The 19,974-nt window shown below is 40.5% G+C and overlaps 3 protein-coding genes across 9 annotated transcripts in view; all 3 read left to right on the top strand.

The window, feature by feature from the left end:
- Window positions 1–10,957, top strand: part of mtmr4 (myotubularin related protein 4) — a 40,642-nt gene extending 29,685 nt beyond the window's left edge. For 3 of the 6 annotated variants that reach the window (XM_057353998.1, XM_057354005.1, XM_057353979.1), the window contains 14 exons: window positions 2,120–2,202; window positions 2,296–2,667; window positions 3,082–3,195; window positions 3,326–3,504; window positions 4,148–4,276; window positions 4,367–4,478; window positions 4,777–4,972; window positions 5,046–5,231; window positions 5,337–5,507; window positions 5,700–5,854; window positions 6,436–7,696; window positions 8,064–8,174; window positions 8,738–8,856; window positions 9,073–10,957. In XM_057353998.1, the coding sequence (XP_057209981.1) occupies window positions 2,120–2,202; window positions 2,296–2,667; window positions 3,082–3,195; window positions 3,326–3,504; window positions 4,148–4,276; window positions 4,367–4,478; window positions 4,777–4,972; window positions 5,046–5,231; window positions 5,337–5,507; window positions 5,700–5,854; window positions 6,436–7,696; window positions 8,064–8,174; window positions 8,738–8,856; window positions 9,073–9,250 (3,366 nt within the window). In that variant the 3' untranslated portion in view covers window positions 9,251–10,957. The remainder of the gene's footprint in view (window positions 1–2,119; window positions 2,203–2,295; window positions 2,668–3,081; window positions 3,196–3,325; window positions 3,505–4,147; window positions 4,277–4,366; window positions 4,479–4,776; window positions 4,973–5,045; window positions 5,232–5,336; window positions 5,508–5,699; window positions 5,855–6,435; window positions 7,697–8,063; window positions 8,175–8,737; window positions 8,857–9,072) is intronic. The other 3 variants (XM_057354013.1, XM_057354022.1, XM_057353986.1) reach the window with 3 other exon arrangements.
- A 1,997-nt stretch (window positions 10,958–12,954) lies between these two features.
- Window positions 12,955–16,621, top strand: LOC130566538 (UDP-glucuronosyltransferase 2C1-like). Its single transcript, XM_057354036.1, has 6 exons — window positions 12,955–13,663; window positions 13,947–14,095; window positions 14,614–14,745; window positions 15,254–15,341; window positions 15,484–15,703; window positions 15,810–16,621. Exons 1-6 carry the CDS (start codon window positions 12,955–12,957, stop codon window positions 16,090–16,092), a joined length of 1,581 nt encoding a protein of 526 aa, XP_057210019.1. The 3' UTR covers window positions 16,093–16,621.
- Window positions 16,622–16,886: 265 nt separating this feature from the next.
- ppm1f (protein phosphatase, Mg2+/Mn2+ dependent, 1F) overlaps window positions 16,887–19,974 on the top strand; it is a 15,193-nt gene continuing 12,105 nt past the window's right edge. Inside the window, exons 1-2 of one of the 2 annotated variants that reach the window (XM_057325309.1) lie at window positions 16,887–18,511; window positions 19,439–19,665. In XM_057325309.1, coding sequence (XP_057181292.1) covers window positions 19,490–19,665 — 176 coding nt within the window. In that variant the 5' untranslated portion in view covers window positions 16,887–18,511; window positions 19,439–19,489. Of the gene's footprint in view, window positions 18,512–18,548; window positions 18,745–19,438; window positions 19,666–19,974 lie in introns of those variants that run through there. The other variant, XM_057325318.1, reaches the window with a different exon arrangement.

Below are 19,974 nucleotides of genomic sequence, written 5' to 3'. Positions count from 1 at the left end.
ACCCCAACAATTCTGATCCTTTATTCCTCCCTTCAGCCACAATCTCTCTCCCTCCTTCTCTCTGTCTATGTCTCTCTCGCTCTTTATCTCAGTCTCTTTTTTCTCTCTCTGTATGTTCATCACAACCTTCCATCATTTATATCCTCTTCCTTTGTTTTGTCGTTTAGCCAAGTCACCTTTTCATTTCCCTCTTGTGTTTCCACCTCTTTTTCTTCCTCGTCCTCGTGTCTGTGCTGATGTTGTAGATGTATCCAGGTGTGGACAGTGAGATATCTGTGAGTAATCTACACCCTCACCTCTGCCTCTTCATCTCGTCCATCTGTTTATTTTCTCCTCAGACTCTTGACTGTCTCTGTATTTCTCAAACTGTGGTTACATTAAAGTCCCAGTGAAATTAAAAATGACAATGCCTATTTTTTCATGAAATATTGCAGCGTTTATTGTAAATAGTTTATCAATGTGGGTCATCCTCTTTTTAAAATTCGTGTGGCCTCATAATCTTTAGTAAAAATCTGAAAATGCACTTCCTTCCTGTATGACTGTCCATCTTAAATGACGAATGTTAGACGGCTTGGGTGGAGCATCCGTTAACTCCTCCCCTTCAACTGTCAGTCTGCTGCCAGTTCCATTTCAAAATGCAACGGCTGTTTTTATACATCCAATCAAATCGCAGAGAAAGACGAAAGCCACGCCCACTATTTCATGCAGAAATGCATCAAAAAACGATTGCAACTTCCGGTTCACGGGGACTTTGATACTCGAGCTGTATATTATTTATAGGACTGCTAACCTTCAAGGGGTACTCCACCCAAAAACAACAATTCTGTCATGATTTACTCACCCTCAAGTTGTTCCAAACCTGTATACATTTATTTGTTCTGCTGAGCACTTACGATATTTGGAAAATGTAAGCAACTGACATTTCTGGGACATCATTGACTACCAAAAATTATTTTATCTTTGAACACAAAATGAGATATTTTGAAGAATGTAGGAAAGCAACCAGTTCTAGGGCACGTTTGACTTCCATTTTAATTTGATTTCCTACTATGGTAGGCAAATTCTTCCAAATCTCTTTCTCTGTGTTCAGCAAATCAAAGAAATTTATACAGATTTGGAACAACTTGAGGGTGAGTAAATTATGACAGAACGTTCATTTTTGGGTGAACTGTCCCTTTAATGTTTGAGATTTATAAAAATGTAATTTTGCCTTATGAAATGCTTGACTGTGATTGGTCAGATATTATTGTATAATGACCACTAAACTGTAGTATTGACCAGCGTCCAGCGTTTCGTTTTTACTTTGTTTTATTGTAGTCTTATCAATTAGCTTGTATTTAAGTTTTTTAATTTAAAGCATTTTTATTTTGTTAGCAGTTTTGTTATGTGCTTTTGTCGTTTTTTTATTATTGAAATATTGCTGTTTAGGTTTCATTTATTTTTCATTTCAGTTTTAGGTAATATTTATATATAAATAATGGGATTATAACACCTAGTCCTATTAAGCGAATCTATACGTTTTTTGTTTGTTTGCTTATATATTTATTTCCAGTGCTTAATTTTAGTGCATCAACAAATGTATTTCAGTTCGTATGAACGAACTGTATTCATTTATTTTGTAAAACGACATCTAATTTTTCAAATAGTATCTAGGGCTAGACTGTTTTATCGAACGCATGCACCTAGCCCAAAGTTAACTTCCAGTCTGTGTTTGATTATTGGTCTGGCTAGTGGCTAATAATATAACAGTTTATTTTACATCGAAGTTATATTAATATTAATTGTATTTAACTAAAGTAAAACTACTCGACAGTTATTTATTTTTGTGGAGGTCTACCGGAACGTTTGTTTATGTTGTTGCCGCTGAAACGTCTATATTCAATTTGATTTCAATTAACGGAAATGTTTTCATATTTTTACATTTTTAATTGACACTAATAACCCTGCCTGCGTTATGCTTGTAATGGAGAATTAGAGCATCTTATAACTAGTTAAATCCAAAACAAATATGAGCTTGCGCAGTCTGTTACATTATTACGTATTTTTCCGTTTATGCTTATGATTGGTTGAATCTTTCATTCATCCTCTGGTCTCTGATTGGCTGTGGTGTTGTGTGCAGGTTCCTCTGAGGCTGATTGAGAACGTGGAGAGCAGAGAGATGTTCCAGCTACACATCATCTGCAAAGACTCGAAAGTAGTGAGGTAATACACACACACACACACACACACACGCTATATGCGCCATTCTAGCGTCGAGCATTTGTTCTCATTTCATATTTTTTCCTCTCCCATCAGGTGTCATTTCTCGACATTTAAGAAGTGTGAGGAGTGGCTGAAGAGACTGAACAGGGCTATAGCACATCCCGCCCGTCTGGAGGATCTGTTCGCGCTGGCGTATCACGCCTGGTGTTTGGGAGGCAACACTGATGACGAAGACCAGCACCTGCACCTGTGCAGACCAGGTGCTGTATCACCTCACGCCCTCCGCACGCTTTATACTGTCTCTGCACATCCAGAGATGATGATCATGAGATTTTATACTGATGGTTGTGTCTGTCTCTCTCTCTCAGGTGATCATGTGAGACAAAGGTTGGAGATGGAGATAAAGCGGATGGGCTTTGATATGCAGAACGCCTGGAGAGTGTCCGATATCAATGCCAACTACAAGTAAGATATTACACCTCTTAACAAATCATCTACACAACCCATAATCCACACCCAGATAGATAGACATGTCTCTTCCACAAGCGTGTGTGTGTGTAGGTTTGGCCTTGTTTTTATATCCCAGTGGGGACCAAAAAGAAAAAAGCTTATAAATTGTACAGAACGATATTTTTTGAAAATCTAAAAATGCAAAACGTTTTCTATGATCTTTAGGTTTAGGGGGTAGGGTAAAAATATACAGTTTGTACAGTATAAAAACCATTACGCCTATGGACTGTCCCCACGGAGATAATAAACCAGACGTGTGTGTGTGGCCTCAATATTTCTGTTGCTCATATTGTTAATCTGAACAAACCCCTGAGCTGAAGAATTCAACTCCGTAAGTCTTATCTGACATTGGCTTGTTCTTTTCTGCAGGTTGTGTTCGAGTTATCCTCAGAAACTGCTGGTGCCTGTTTGGATCACAGATAAAGAGCTGGAGAGCGTGGGTTCCTTCAGGTCCTGGAAGAGAATTCCTGTGGCGGTGTACAGGTGAGACCACCTCCACAAACATTTTCCTCTAAAGCTCTCACTGCACGTTGAAAATTTGTAAGATTGTAATATGTTCCGTTTCTTACGCAATTCAGTGGACGTTTAGCCACACTTGTGTTGTCTTCCTCAGGCACCAGCGCAATGGGGTGGTGATCGCCCGCTGCAGTCAGCCCGAGATCAGCTGGTGGGGTTGGAGAAACACTGAAGACGAGTATTTGGTGACGTCTATAGCGAAGGCCTGTCAGCTGGACCCCGGCCCACGGGCCTGTAGAACCAGAGGAGACGGGCAAGATTCTGACAGTGACTTCGGTAAGACGCATTTAAAATGCATATTCATGAAATGCAAAGAACACGCAAAAAATCAATGACACTACTGACACTTTGAGAAAACAGAGGTCTGTCTGCTCACCACATCCAGATGACTCATCACGGACTCAATGTGGCCGAGTCAAGATTGTTGTTTTATATTGAAATATATAATCTTCATTTATTATCCCGGAAGGGTAGCATCATGACTCCAGTTCTGGCCCGTTTCTTTAAACGGCTCTTATCCTAATGGAAGTTTCTCTGCAGCGGTCATTATTGATTTTCCTGCCGGACAGGCTGATGAATTATAACTGCTCTCTCATAGCATTAATACCACACTATGGTCCAACTCATCACTATCGATCGGTGCCGCCTTCCAGCTTTTCACTCTCTTTATGGCATACTGCACGTAGTGTTTCTGCAGTTTGCGGTAGGGCTTGCTAGTTAGGGACTAAAATTCATGGCTAAAACTGAACTGCATTGTTATTTTTTTACAAAAACGTTGAATAAAAATGAAAAAAGCTGACAAAATTAACCCCGGTGGTCAGACTGTTGTATTACACAGAACATTTCTGAGATGGCAGCTAAAGGACTGAAACAACAAAACCAAGATCAGCATCATCATTGTTCTGTCTCACTCTCTCAGACTCGTCTCTTACGGCTTGTCCCGGTTCTGACGCCAGCGCTGTGGCTCAGAAGCTTCTCATTCTTGATGCCCGCTCTTACACTGCTGCCGTGGCAAACCGTGCCAAGGGAGGAGGCTGTGAGTGTGAAGGTTAGTGTCCGAGGTGCATCCTTCTTAAATCTTGTCTGACATCATGAGGCGGTTTGATGTTTAATGTTTGTGTTCTTTCTGTGTGTGTAGAGTACTATCCTAACTGTGAGGTGATGTTCATGGGCATGGCCAACATTCACTCTATCAGAAACAGCTTTCAGTCACTCAGAGCCGTTTGCAGTCAGATCCCAGACCCTGGAAAGTAAGTTCTGCATCTCTCTGTTTTTATTCCTTCACATGTTCGATTGCCATAGCATAGATGCACCAAAAAATATAGGAAGATATACAGAAATTAAAATATACAGAGCTGCCGTATCTGATATGATTTAGCATTTTATTGTCATGTTCCGGATCCGGTTACGTTGCACCTCGCAGAGAAACACAATCGCTGTCGTTTCTGTAGGTCTCTGTGTTAGAGACTCCAGACCTTTCAACCGACACCATCATGTGGATTTAACAGCCGTGTTTGTAACCCCAGTTTCTCCGTTGGTTCTCCTCAGCTGGCTCTCTGCTTTGGAAAGCACCCGTTGGCTGCAGCACCTGTCCGTCATGCTGAAAGCCGCCACTCTGGTTTGTTCTGCGGTTGAGAGGGAGGGACGACCGGTGCTGGTTCACTGCTCTGACGGCTGGGATCGAACCCCTCAGATCGTGGCCCTGGCAAAGATCCTCCTGGATCCCTTCTACAGAACCATAGAGGTACATTTAAACCACACACATGCTTCTGCCTTAACACTTAGCGTTCTCAATAATATGATCTCTGCGTTCCCAGGGTTTTCAGGTGCTGGTGGAGACGGAGTGGCTGGATTACGGTCATAAATTTGCGGATCGCTGTGGTCATCAGGAGAAGGGCGATGATGTTAGTGAGCAGTGTCCTGTGTTCCTGCAATGGCTGGACTGTGTGCATCAGCTGTTAAAGCAGTTTCCCTGCCTGTTCGAATTTAACGAGGCCTTTCTGGTACGTAGCCTGTCGGAGCAACATAAAAAGAAGAGACGCATCAGTTTGTGCGTGTGAGATTGTGTTGGTCACATCCTGAGCGATGAGTGTTTGTTGTGTTTGTAGGTGAAGCTGGTTCAGCACACATACTCGTGTCTCTACGGCACCTTCCTGTGCAATAACGCAAAAGAGCGAGACGCCCGGAACGTTTATAAACGCACATGCTCTGTCTGGTCTCTTCTGCGCACCGGAAACAAGAACTTCCAGAACTTTCTCTACATCCCCTGCCACGACATGGTAAGACACGGCTATTTCACAGGACGGTAACAATGAGAACGCTGCTTTTCTGTTGAATGAAATTCATTTTTTTCCTTTATGAACCAGCTTTTCTTTAATCTTGTAAACATCACATTGGATTGTTTGTCTGGGTTAATAGATGAAATGTTTCTTTCCTGCAAATGTGATTTGTTCTGATTTTTCTGGCTTCAGGTTCTGCAGCCGGTGTGTCACACGCGGGCTCTGCAGTTGTGGACGGCCGTTTATCTGCCGACTTCATCTCCGTGTACAGCAGCCGAAGATGCCATGGAGATCTACCTGAGCCCCTCCGCACAGGGCGAGGAGTTCACCTCCCGATCTCTGGACAGGTAACCACAGTGCACAGTCACCTTAGATGTTCAAAGAATAAAAAGAACAGAAGCTTCATGCATCTGTAAACTTATCCCACCTTAAAGTACCCGTGCACCGGAAGTTGCGATCGTTTTTACTTCCGTACCTTGCCGGATTTCTGAGTGAAATGGAATTTTGAATGAGAAAAATAGTGGGCGTGGCTTTCGTCTTTCTCTGCGATTTGATTGGATGTATAAAAACGGCCGTTGCATTTTGAAATGGAACTGGCAGCGGACTGACAGTTGAAGGGGAGGAGTTAACGGATGCTCTGCCCAAGCCGTCTAACACATGTCATTTAAGATGGATAGTCATCACAGAATGGAAGTGCTTTTTTGGATTTTAACTAAAGAATATGAGGGCACACGAATTTTAAAAAGAGAATGACGCACATTGATAAACTATTTACAATAAACGCTGCAATATTTCATGAAAAAATAGGCATTGTCATTTTTAATTTCACTGGGACTTTAAAAGAGGACATAGATGAGATGTGTGATCACAGTCTGCCCTCTTCTGGAGATATGATGTTGTACTCACTAGTGTTGATCTTTTTTCTCAGGGTCCCCAAGACGCGCTCGATGGACAACTTAGTGTCTGCTTGCGAGAACGTGACGCTCACCCGCACCTCAAGTGACCCCAACCTCAACAAGCACTGCCAGGAGGGACGCACGACGCTGGAGTCCAGCCAGCCCATGTCCATCCAGAGAACCCCAGAGGACACGCCAGTCGTTGGATTGCTAAATGACGACCAGGAGTTGGAAATCCGTCCTTTGGCATCTCACGAGGTCCAGGAAGACGACGTGAGGGCGGAGCCTTGTCTGACGACCCAGCCCCTGCCATCTGTGCCCCACCCTTTAACTTTAGATCAGGCTCCTCCCCTTCCTGTTTTAAATCAAGCTCTGCCTCAAATCTCATCCTGTCCACCCTCACCCTTACAGCAGGAAGTGCAAGTCAGGCCTGATGATGTAACTTCCTGTGTGGCCACCACTCCAAATCCACCTCCTGTCTGTAACGGTTTTGCACACTTCGAGAACGCTGGTCATTTACAAAACTCAAAGGCCAAGTTTTTTGAGCGCTTGACTCCTCTCGCGCCAATGGACGCTTCCGTGGAAACCCTGACGGAGGACAGCTCCGTCCCTCAGGTTTGGAAAGCCATTTCAGCGGAGTCAAAAAGGACTGAGGCTGTACGAAACGGCGAACTCATTCCTGCAAAAGATCGGCCCGTCCCGCCGCCCACCGAATATGCCAAAGCGGCGCGCAGGTTGATCTCCCAGAGCAAGCTGACCGATCTGTCACTACTGGGTTCTCAATGGGACAGCGTGCAGGGTCTCGTTCAGTCGGCATGCGGAGGTGCCATCCAGCACGGGAGCTGTCACGGACGGCGCTTGGCAAACAAGCTCTTCCGGGCTCAGGGCGGGAGCTCCAACGGTGGGCCGTGTTGCCGCCGGGACCCTTTGTGCACTCCTGGAAGTCCGGTCCAGTCCGGCTGGTTCTCAGCTGTGAAAAACACAAGCTACGCCGCTCTCTGTTCGTCTGCCACCTCTTCGCTGGCAATGGGACCGTCTTTCCGGCAACTTCTGCCGTCTCATTGTTCCCCTTTCTCGGGTGGATCTCCGGCTCTGACGCCCGCGTACCTGGATGACGACGGTTTGCCGGTCGCCGTGGACGCAGTGCAGCAACGTCTGCGTCAGATTGAAGCCAGTTATAAACAGGAGGTGGAAGTTTTGAGAAGGCAGGTTAAACAGCTTCAGTTGAAACTGGAGAGCAAACAGTACTGCTCACCGCCCTCCGAACCGGATGTCGACTATGAAGATGACATCGTGAGTTCAGATTCATAACCATTTTACATTCGTCTTAACTGAAACCGTCAAAGTTTGTAGTCTGACTGTTCTTGTCATAGTGCTAGTAGGTGCTTTGTATATCAAATTTTTCATAGGATGAATATCGGTTATACTCATGTAGGTATAATTGTCTGTAAAATTGAAATTAGTTGCTATGTAGAATTGATGACGAATGCATCAAATTTAAACCTTTTCAAGAAATGGACGGGCATCAGAAATACCTGCTTTTTCATCAGAAGTCAAGTGTACTCGTATTTTGACAAAATATCCTTGAATTTGATTTGCATTTGGAGGAGACGGTGTTACTAGTGTGTGTTATAAGTGTCCGTGACTCTCGTCCCGACAGACGTGCCTGAGGGAGTCAGACGGCAGCGATGAAGAAGACTCGCTGTCCAATCACAGTGAAGATCGCTTCAGCGAGGGCAGCTGGGACCGTGTGGAGAGGAAGGACACTGAGGTTAGTCAACAAAAAAGCCCGCTGGAGATCACGAAGCGTCATTCATACTGTTAAAAATTAGGGTCACTTGAGTAAAACGTTTCTCAAGATCTTAAAACATTTTAATGTGTATGTCTGAAATTAGTTTAGTTTTGTGCAAGCTAACATTACAAAACTAAAAATGTATTTAGAGATGTAATTCTAGACAAAGGGTGACTAAACTCAATATGCTAAACCAGGGGTTTTCAAACTTTATTGTCAGCTGAACCCCTTAGACTTGATTTACCTGAAGTACCCCCTGAGATTTTAAGTAAATATTTCAATAATTGAATAGCACATGTACATGTTTAACATGCAAATGTTTAAAAGTTTCTATCAGTAGTATTTTACATTACATTTCTTTGCAATTTATCTTTTTTCAAAGTAATGAAAACAACTTGTATAAACACTGTTACTCACGAACACCCTGCAGTTCCCTCACGAACCAGCAGGGGTTTGTGAGCCCCAGTTTGAGAAACGCTGTGCTAAACTCTAACTGTTTGATTTCATTTTTCTGGTCACTGTTTTTTTTTTTTTTTGCACAGACTCACCTGCTCATTTTTCCTGATTCTCAGGTGACCAGATGGGTTCCCGATCACATGGCTTCACACTGTTATAATTGTGACTGTGAGTTCTGGATCGCCAAAAGACGGCATCACTGCAGGTGAGTCCCGTCACCTCACCCCGAGTTTGCATTCGATCTGATTCTTGCTTTAAAGAGACGAACATATCGAATAAACACGATAGATTTGAGAGCATATGTTGGTTTGGTGTTTTGATCTTAGTAAAAATTGCATGGATGAATCACACATGCGGTCGGTTGATTTAATATAGACTGTTATACTGATCGAATGCTTGATTTGATGTTTATTTCTCGTAGGAACTGCGGTAACGTGTTTTGTAAAGACTGCTGTCATCTGCGGCTGCCCATTCCAGACCAGCAGCTGTACGACCCAGTTCTGGTGTGCAACACTTGTTACGACCTTCTCCTGGAGTCACGTACGCGAGTGCTGTGCTCGCAGCAGCTCAAGAAACCCATCGCCACAGCCTCCAGCTGAGACGGCCAATCAGAGCTCACCCAGCGGGCCACCGAGGTCCCCCGCAGGGGCGTCTGTACAGATGCCCGTTATTTAGCGGAAGAGTCGCTCTCTGCGTGTAGAGAGACTGGAGGAGAGGACGGTCAACGACAGCTGAGACTGATCTGCGTGAGGGAGAGGATGGAGTCCACACACACTGGAGGAAGAGTGTGGTTTGTGATGAAGAGTGTTTTTAATCGAAAGCCTCTTTGATCGAGGACTGCTGTGAACCCGTGCACCAGTTGGACCTTTAGGTTCAGATGCCCAGCGGGACGTTTCTTCATCTCAGAATTATCACACACCTTCTCCTTGAACCCTACACGTCACTGACAAAAACACATAGGCTTATAAAAGAACAATCACCTCCCTCAGAGCCAGTGACTCTAAATCCCTCTGCGTGTCTATCGAGAGGCCCTCTATTTAAACGAAAGAAGCTGCTACAGTATTTAAAAATGGAACTAATTCTACTTTTCTATTCTTATGATTTTCTGCACTATAGAGGGGAATTTCAGACCAAAATGGAGAAAGCGCAGTTGTTAGTTGTCTGTTGATACGTGGCTGTACGAAGCTTGAATGTATGTTGTGTCGAGAGTTATATGGGGCGGTGTTACTGAAAAGATTTAAGCTGCCAGTCTGCATTGATTTGATTGCAATTTTGTGTCGTCTGTTGTTAATGGGTTCAAACACAGAACATTTCTAAAGTTTGTCTCTTTCTGAGCGCCTATGGTGGCGCTTCAGATCTGCTCTTTAGCTTAAATGTGATTTTCACGTTTGTGATGCAAAATACAAAAGAAGTAAATCTTCAAATGCCAAACCAAATCCAACATCACGTGAATAATATGAGGGAATAAAATCATTCAATATTATTCGTTAAGACCTCATGCTCATCTGGTTGGTCGTGCCACGTCTTCTGCTGTGCAACTTTAAAAGGAAACAACTGAACATTTATGCACCGTTAATGTGTATGTTGTGTAAGTTAAGACAAAACTGTAGCTGTTACACTCTGTCTGGTATTTCAGAAACGTAATCGTGTACTATAACTAGTTACTTTCTATGACGTTATTTGAGCAAACCTACAATTTTACTTACAATAACTAGCTGGACAGATGGAAACGCATGAACCGTTGGAAACTGGTGGCGATTTGAATGCGTTGGTGTTTGAGGGCTTCACTGGTTAGTCTTGTGAATATTCCACAACAGCATTACATGTTCAGAATGCACAAGTGCTATCATTTTTTGTTCATGTCGTCTCCCTTTTCTTTCCCTAAAATGAGTGTAATGTTAAATCGTAACTTCAAAAACAGTGCCATCTGTTTTTCCTCCCTTTTTAACGGATTACTCTGTTTTACTTTTTTGTAACTACTTAACATGTTCAATGGTACAATAGCAAGATGCTTAAAAATGAGAAAGTGATTTGTTGAGATGCAACATGACTTTAGAAACACTGCTAACTAGAGAACCGCTTTGGTTCTGCATTTCCTGATGGTAAAATTTTTCTTTTTCATGGTGTTGATGAAGAAAACATTTTGATTTAAAACTTTGAAAAGGAACCCAGAAATGTGATGTACAGTTATTTGGTCTGTAATAGTGGCTAAAATTTGTCACTTAGTGAATAATTGTTGTAAAGAAATGCACTGTACAAGTTCAATCCCATGAGTGAAATTAAAACATATACGTCTTTATCAGCCATCGGTGTCCGGTGGTGTTAACATACATCCAAATTGCGTTTTCCAATTGTTAAATATGGTGGTATTTTTATGTGCGTTGCGTGTGAATTGCTGCAAAGCGGAGACATTTGTGAGAACAGTATGCACAAAATCTAAAATACTAAAATTAAACTAAATATATTGCATAAAGAAGTATTTTATTTTTCTCTACTGCAGTGGATTAATAATTTTACATGAACTAGAGGAAGTCACGGGAAGATGCTGTAATTACACCGTGTCAATCAAGAAATGTTAGGGGATTCACTCCTGCAGTTAAATGCGGTGGTCATTAACAGGAACATGCTAATTGATCTAATCTTTAAATAATAAAAATATCTTATACCTTCTCTGGTTCTTAACATGCATCTATAGAGTTCTGAATTTTGTCATTTTTTTACTTATAGCATCAATTATATCTCTTCCCATTTTTATCTGTAGTAAAAATCTGCATAATAATTACGCATATCTGAATTTTAAGTTTTTGCCACTAATTCACATCATCCTTTATGAACAATTACACAATAACCAGGAAATTATTATACATTGTATTAAGATTTATGTGGTGTGAAACTGGAAACGTGCTTGGAAAAAATATATGATATGAACATTCACTCGCCTTTCTACTAAACCTTATAAATATACATAGAAATGTTGTATCTGTAGTTTTGTACACTCTTATAAAGGTGCTCCATGGTGCCATAGATAACGTTAACTTTTAATGTTCAAAGAACCTTTCAGTTTTTTGTTTCTTTGTTGTGGAAAAGGGTCATTAGACCAGTGGTTCTCAAACTGGGGGCCGGGGCCCCAAGATAGGTCCAGGGGGCCACAGTTTTTGTGGCATTTCATGAAATATAGAAATTGATCAAGTTTTGTGCAATCAAACATCAGAAAAATAAGACCACCAACCAAAATAATTGATGTTCCAGCATTGTCTTTGGTTGAATAAAAATGGTAAGTTAAGGATCGTTTTTTAGGTTTGAGAACCACTGCTTTAGACTATTAAAAAGGTAAGAAAAATTATTACTTTTGAGTGAGTCCCAAAAATGTTTTTATGAATCAAAGATATCTGCAAAAGTCCGACAAGTTTAATAAGACATTTTGTCTTTACATTAAGTGTTATCCTTCCAGTAGCGGACATTTGTTAAGACTTTTATTTTGAAATCTCTCTTACCGGGCAAAGACGCGCACTCCGTGACTTGCTGAGAGTGAGCAGTTCTTACATGAGCGAGGCAAACTTCACTATAACAGTTTGGCGTTAAGTAGTTTATACTTTGTTTGACTGCCGTCAGGGAATCATTTAGTGTTATGATCATTTGTATGCTTATTTATGGGAGGAAGAGAAACGAATCTTTAAGATGCTTCGAATCTTATTTAAAATAATTCACTCTTGAATCACTCGAAACGCGGCACGCTGAGGACATCTGCTGGTCAAATAAACGCGTATACGCAACTCAATAAATAAATATGATAAAATATTATATTATATTAATTATCTTCTTAAATAACCACAAACCTATTTTGTTGGTCTGGTTATTAAAAACTACTTAATTGCATGTTACATGTTTGCTCAGTATGTAAAATAAATTCTGTTTACATTAACGTTGAATGTTTTTCCTTTGTGTTTTCAGCACACCAAGAAAAGTTAGGCCTGGGACAGTCACTCAGGATTAACCTATTTAACGTTCTGTATTTTGACCCATTTTTGGAAAATTTGGAATCTTGCTTCCTCTAAAAATCCTCTTAAATCGTTTCATTTCTCATATATAAATAGACTTGTATAAAGGTGTCCAAAATATAAAAATAAATATTCATAATTTATTTTTGTCAGGTGAATCTGTCCTGCCTTTATTTTTGTCCTCTAACATGAATGTATGAACACCACACCTTTGCACTTGATAAAAGTCTATAAACTAGGTTAATCATTACACCCGACAGAATACATTTGAGGGAGAGAGAGCGACTCTCTTTTACTCTCCCATCATGAGACTTGTAGCTTGTTTCCTTTCCTTCTTCATTTTGTTCGGCCCCGCAGAATGTGGGAACATCTTGATCTGGCCAACCGAAGGCAGTCATTGGATTAATCTCAAAATTGTGTTGGAAATGTTGATGGACAGAGGACACACCGTAACGGTGCTGGTGCCGGACGCCAAAATGTTCATGAGCGTCAAAGAATCGGATCTCTTCAGCCAAATGCACTTTAACATGTCCATATCTTCTGAGGAGATGCATGCTTTCCTTGAGGAAATGCTGCACTTCTCAATCTATGAAGTTGACAAATTGAACGTGCTGCAGATTGTGATCAAATTCTACCAGCTTGCCTCCCAACATCTGGCTATGGGTATTTCATACTGTGACGGCATTCTGAAATCTCCAGGGTTGTTGGACAGATTGCGACGTGGAAAGTTTGATGTCGTTTTGTCCGACCCCATCTTCCCATGCAGTGATATAATGGCAGAACAGCTGAACGTTCCCTTGGTGTTCACGTTCAGATTCTCCATCGGTCACGCGACTGAGCGGATGTGTGGTCAGATACCAGCACCACCATCATATGTACCTGGAGCCATGAGTAAACTCACAGACAACATGACTTTTACGGAGCGAATCGCAAATATGATCTTCTACCTTTCGCAAGATGCTTTTGCCAAAATTTTGTGGAGAACATTTGACAACTATTACACTGAATATTTAGGTGAGACTTCTGGGTTCTCAATATTTATAGCATCATTTTTCAACATTTACTCCCCTCATGTCATTCCAAGCCTGTGACTCTCTGTTGTTGTTGTTGTTGTTGTGTGTGTTTTTTTTTTTGAAGAACATTGGTAACCAAACAAAATTGGATCTCATTGACTTTCCATTGTATGAACACAAAACCACATTTCTCAAAATATCTTCTTTTGTGTTCCACAGGAGCAAGAGTCGTATACAGATTTTGAAGGTGAATAAATGAACAGAATGTTTACTCTTTATTGCAGGACGACCCACTTCCTACTGTGAGATGTTGGGTAAAGCTGATATCTGGTTAATCAGAACTTACTGGGACTTTGAGTATCCACGACCATTCCTGCCTAACTTCAAATACGTTGGAGGGCTTCACTGCACCCCTGCCAAACCGCTACCCAAGGTACATGTTTTTAATATCTTACAGTTCTTTATTTACTTAAGATAATAACACACTTGTATTAATAATAACACAACTTAAAAGAACAGTTCACCCAAAAGTGAAGTTTCCTCACCCTCGAGTTGTTCCAAATCTGTAAATGTCTTTGTTCTGATGCACGCAGAGAAAGATATTTGGAAGAACGCTTGTAACCAAACAGTTCTTGGCCACCGTTGACTACCATAGTAGGAAAAATTGCTTTATAAATGTCTTTGTTCCGTTGAACACAATTGTTTGTAAAAGAAGATTTTTATTTGTTGATTTTGAAGAAGTTCTAGGCCACTTTTAGTGATTTTTCCTGATGACAGAATTTTTATATTTGGGTGAACCGTATTTTTGTGCATTTCAAAGAATATGTAGATAAAGTATTATGAAATATCATGAGTTTGTTCAAAGAAAATATATATTTAATTTTTAATTCCAGGTTTCTAAGTAATACACAATCCCATTTTTCAACGAGTTATGTTTTTGTGTGTGTGAAGGATATGGAGGAGTTTGTACAGAGCTCGGGGGATGATGGGATAGTGGTGTTCTCGTTGGGGTCCATGGTAAAGAATATGACCAAAGAGAAGAGCAACACCATCGCGTCAGCCCTGGCACAGATACCTCAGAAGGTTACTTAACAGTCTTATCTCTTTTCTTTTTCATATATTTTTTAATGAATAAATGGGCCTTAATTCTTAGTGATAGTTCACTCAAAAATAAAATTGCTGTCATCATTTACTCACCCTCTGGTCATTTCAAACCTGTATGACTTTCTTTGTTTCGCAGAACACAAAAGAAGATATTTTGAAGAAAGTTGGTACCCGAACAGCACCCATTCACTTCTATTGTATGGACACAAATCCAATGCAAGCGAATGGGGTCCAGTTAACAGCATTTTTCAAAATATCTTCTTTTGTGTTCTGCAGAAGAAAGAAAGTCACACAGGTTTGAAATGACAAGAGGGCGAGGAAATGATGAATGCATTTGTATTTTTTGGGTGAAATATCACTTTAATGTGATTGGAATAAGTGTTGTAACCTCAAGTTGTTTAATGATTTTTCTTAAGTAGTATTAGTAACTTTCTATCTGAATAAGTAATTATTATACTGTTTGTACGATTGTTTGAATTGCTTGTAGGTCTTGTGGCGATATGTCGGAGAGAAGCCTGATACCCTTGGACCAAACACTAGAATCTATGACTGGATCCCTCAGAATGATTTATTGGGTCAGTGTTGCGATTTTAAAAAATGTACACATTTTGTTCATTTGAATGAACACCGCATAACCTAAATCTTGAAATGTACTGGGTTTAACTCGTAAACCTTGTAAAAGAATGCATGTACAAAAACAGTCCCACTTTTTTTCAGGTCATCCCAAAACCAGAGCATTCATCACTCATGGAGGCACTAATGGCATATATGAAGCCATATATCACGGTGTCCCGATGGTGGGCATCCCCTTGTTTGGTGACCAGCCGGATAACATGGCCCATATGATAGCCAGAGGAGCTGCTGTTGTCATGGACTATAACAGCATGAAGACTCAAGACCTGTTAGACGGACTTAACGCTGTCATTACAGACCCCTCGTGAGTCACCGTATCATTGATTGACAGGACTTTTGTTTTCTTAATATTTCTAAATGTGTTCTTAATGTTTTGGCATACGTTATAACATTTGTCTGATTTTCCACAGGTATAAAGAGAAGGCTGCACATTTGTCCAGGGTCCATCATGACAGACCGGTGAAGCCTCTGGATGAGGCGGTTTTCTGGATTGAGTTTGTCATGCGCAATAAAGGTGCTAAACATCTGCGTGTTGAGGCTCATAATCTTACCTGGTACCAATACCACTGTCTGGATGTGTTTGCTTTTCTCATCACCATTATGACTGTAATCCTCTACATCTTCTTTAAAATGTGTAAATGCTTCATAATGCGTTGCCGTTTGAGATCAAAGGCTAAAAGCAAAAGGGAGTGAAATATACTTTGAAAAAGTCTTGAATCCTGTACTTAACATTCTGTCTCTGCCTACACATGGGACGCCAATCCTGAAGTCCACTAGCTTTGGCCCTGACCTGTTTTCAACTCTTTACCTCATGTTCCTCCTAATAAGGCTCCTATGAAATCTATGACTATGATCTTTCACATATATTTTGTCTAATTTGACAATAATTTTAGCTACGACTAATAGTGTAGTATTATCACTTTTATTTAATAGGTTTTAGCGTTTCAAATCCATTCTGTAGGAATCTGTACTTCTGTAGAAATCGCACTGTAAAATGAGGACAGACTATGTAAAATTAAAATCAAATTATTATTGATTAGAAGGCAAATTCATTTTTGATTTAATGTGTGCCTACATTTCATTTAGTAAATAAATATCGTCCATGTTGTATGTTTGTCTAATGTGTGTTTAAATGTCCAGCCTGAAGAACTGCATCGTGTGTCTTAATTCCTTCTAAGGTTTACTTGGCATTGTTTGCTTTGATTTGCTTATTGGGGATTTGTCAGGGACTATTCTTGTAAATCTTTTTTGGAACCACTTGTATTGTTGCATTATATAACACACTAAACTATAATAATTATTTGAAATGAATAAATCACTTTTCTACATTAAAAATACTACTAGCTTTTTATGTTTACTGTTGAATGCTACACGCTGCATGAAGCTGTATTGCTATAATTTTGTTGTTGCTGCTGCAATTGTGTGAAGGGTCCTAATAAGACTTTTATTTTGAAAGACGTGTTTTGTTGCTTTTCTTCACACCGCGTCACAAACCACCGTTCACAAGCAAGCGTCTCTGTCTGTGAACCTGTCAATTTTCCTTATATGATCGGTTAAAACTGAAATGATTAGAACAGTTTTGGTGATCGAGACATTTGCTGTGTGACTGATGGTTAAATTTAATTTATTTTTGCTCCGTAGATTTTTAGCGCGCAACTTTAACCGTAACAGACCGAAGATTCTTAATACGTGTGTTATTGCGTGTAGGTTAAAAAACGTAAATTTTAGTATTATTCCTAATATGACTTCGTGTAATTGTTTTGTACTGGAAGGGGATTAGCTCTAGTCTAGTCTAGAAGGTTAGGGCTAGTTTTTCTTTTGAGAGGGTTCTAGTGTCATAATAAGAGCATCGTGGTCAATGATGAAGTCAAGGAGCAGCGCTTTCTGACACAGCTGATGCGCAGAGCTGCGTGAACCTGAGACCACTGGAAAGCTAGTGTACAGCTTATATTAGTACACACTTAGTACAAATACTACTGTCTTTTTAAAGATGCAATATAGAAAACATACAGAAGATGTGCGCGCAGTTTATAGAATGGGCTGAACTAATTTTCAAAGGGTGCTCCAGAAAAAAAATCTCTTTATCTGTAAATTGTTACTATTGCATAACATTCTGTTCTCTGTTTTTCCTGTACTGTTATGAGTTGTGGATTTTTCAACATTTTTAATCTGTTTTTGTTTAGTATGTGCCCATTTTTTAAAGCGAGAGCAAAAATAAATAGTGATTATGATTTATTTGTCAAAATCTGACAAAAACGCTGTACATTACAGAATATGTTTTTTCTAATCGATCCAACAACCAAACGGATCGTCGTCTTCTAGGTCTGACCAAAGTCCCTGTTAGCAAAGTCTCCGCACTCGACGCTCACGTTTGCAGCACATTCGGGTGGAAGTTTCAGTCAAACAACTTCTATCATCTTGAATGGGGGAATACCGATTTATTTTCAATTACACCTGATAGCAACGATACAAGAGATCGTACAAGAAACTCAAATTACGCCAAAACATTTCTCCAGGTTCTGCGCATGCGCAAAGGCAACTTGTAGCGTTTTGTCAAAATCTTGGCAGTGTACGAAATCGCCCCCTATACCCTCATTCCCTACATTAGTTCACTAATATTGTCCACTTTAAGGAGCGTGTGAAAACGAGTGAGTAAATTCGGACACTCGGTGCATTGGAAGCACTGCGGGCGCCATCTTCTGCCAAGAATCATTCCGTGCTAGCCTCACGATACATGGCTAGCAGCTAGCCGTGAGTGTACACTCGTTTTTATGATTCATCATGGGATTGAATGAGTGCACTCAATAATGTCCACTATGAATTCGGACACCACTAAAAATGGACGTTCCCTCAAATAGTGCATCATAGTGGACTATATTCGGGTGTAGGGGGTTATTTCGGACACAGCCCTAGTCTTTGGCACCACCCGTCCATCCGTATGACATACACATCGCTTCTGTTTGTGTTTCCTGTCTGTCACTGTGACTTCCGCAGATTGATTGGCTTTTGTTGTGTAGTGTCTGAAAGGGTGTGCGTTCATGCACGAGCACTTCAAACCGCACGCGGAAAAAGGGAGTGTCGGCGCATAAAGCAAAACCAGCCACCAGTACAGGTATATACAGCACGTTTATGTTCTCTGTACGTCGGGCAGAAGGTTCCTGTTCATTTTGGTAACTGTAGTAGCGGTTGTTTGTAGTTTAGGGCCCGGTGGGTTGCTTTCACAGGGCGAGCACTGTCTCGTTAATGTCATGTTTAAGTAACGGTAACCATAGGAATCCTTGCAGTTATGCATTAAACCAGAAATGTGCCCTGTGCATCGCAAACGGAAAAGTGAAGTTACGCAAGGTTTGTGCGCATGAGTGTTTAGATGCAGTTTGTCTTTACTGTTCACTCAATCGTAAACTAAATGTTTAACGTGTCATTACAAATATCCAGATTAGGAAGTATCATCTTCGTGTACATATTTTAAGAAAAGTTTAAAAAGAAGCATCAACTTACATATGGATTTTGTTCTATATACTGTGTGCATACCAATGATTTTAATAATACGTTTATTTATTTTATTAATAATAATTGGTGTCCTTATTCACGTGAACAATATTGTGATATATGAGCAGTATGAGATTATGAACCATCTTTTTTTTTACAAAAATTTGGAAATGATATCAGTAAAGACAATGTAAACAGTCATTTACAAATACGCAAACCAATAGGAAAATAAACAGAATTTTTGATCAAGACAGTGTCTGAACTGTAGAATCTTACTTGTTGTTTTTTTAAAGATTTTCCACATGATACAGTAATACAGAATGTGTGAGTTTCTCCATTGTTTGGACAAATGGGTAGGCCTGCCCCAAACTCACATTATTGGTTGAGATTGGCAAAGACCCGCCTTCAAGTGCTCTAATTGGTCAGAACTATATGTGGTTCCACATTGACTTTACAAATAGATTTCAACAGGTTTTGAGGGAAGTTAAGCAAAAAAGTGTGTCGCGTTGTTAATCTAACACCCCCTTTTTGTTTATTTATTCTTTTGTAGGTTCATGTGAAGTTTGCTTGAATTGATACCTTGTTTCGAGCCCATAACAAAATGAGTTGCACGGATCAAGGTGATGCGGAGAAGCTTCTCAAGAGGTTTTTGGAGGAGTTCCCGAACCCGCTGGGCACAGAAGACCCCCTTCCCGTCAGTCCGCTCAGCCGAAAAGTGTCTTTGCAGGAGGTGAAAGGAAAGAGTTTGGATGTTGGACTGCGACTCCTCTCAGACAGGTTTGTTATCTTCATACTTACATTTAGGTTTGCAGATTTTTTATGTTTACTGTTGAAAGCAGTGCTTCTTCTCAATAAGTTAAGCTTTATAGTTTTGTGCATGTTTTGAATTTATTTCTTGCTTGTTACTTTTACATCTCAACACACAGGAATGTGTTTATGTAATTAAAAGTGTGTCTGAAATGTTGCGACACACCTGTTCTCATAAACCAGAGAAGGAGCATAATGGCATTCCTGTCATTCTTGCCTCTTACCCCCGCTTTGCTCTCTCTCTCTCTCTCTCTCTCTCTCACACTCTCTCTCTCTCTC

The sequence above is a fragment of the Triplophysa rosa genome, linkage group LG2, assembly GCF_024868665.1.
Source record: "Triplophysa rosa linkage group LG2, Trosa_1v2, whole genome shotgun sequence".
Taxonomy (NCBI): domain Eukaryota; kingdom Metazoa; phylum Chordata; class Actinopteri; order Cypriniformes; family Nemacheilidae; genus Triplophysa; species Triplophysa rosa.
Note: the sequence above shows the minus strand (reverse complement) of the source record. Positions and strands in the feature narration are given on the sequence as shown.

Bases quoted from the DNA above. Each gene is read 5' to 3' on its own strand.
- LOC130566538 (XM_057354036.1), top strand. From the start codon at position 12,955: ATGAGACTTGTAGCTTGTTTCCTTTCCTTCTTCATTTTGTTCGGCCCC. The intron at 13,664-13,946 runs GTGAGACTTCTG...TCTTTATTGCAG, and splicing joins CTATTACACTGAATATTTAG to GACGACCCACTTCCTACTGT. The intron at 15,704-15,809 runs GTGAGTCACCGT...GATTTTCCACAG, and splicing joins GCTGTCATTACAGACCCCTC to GTATAAAGAGAAGGCTGCAC.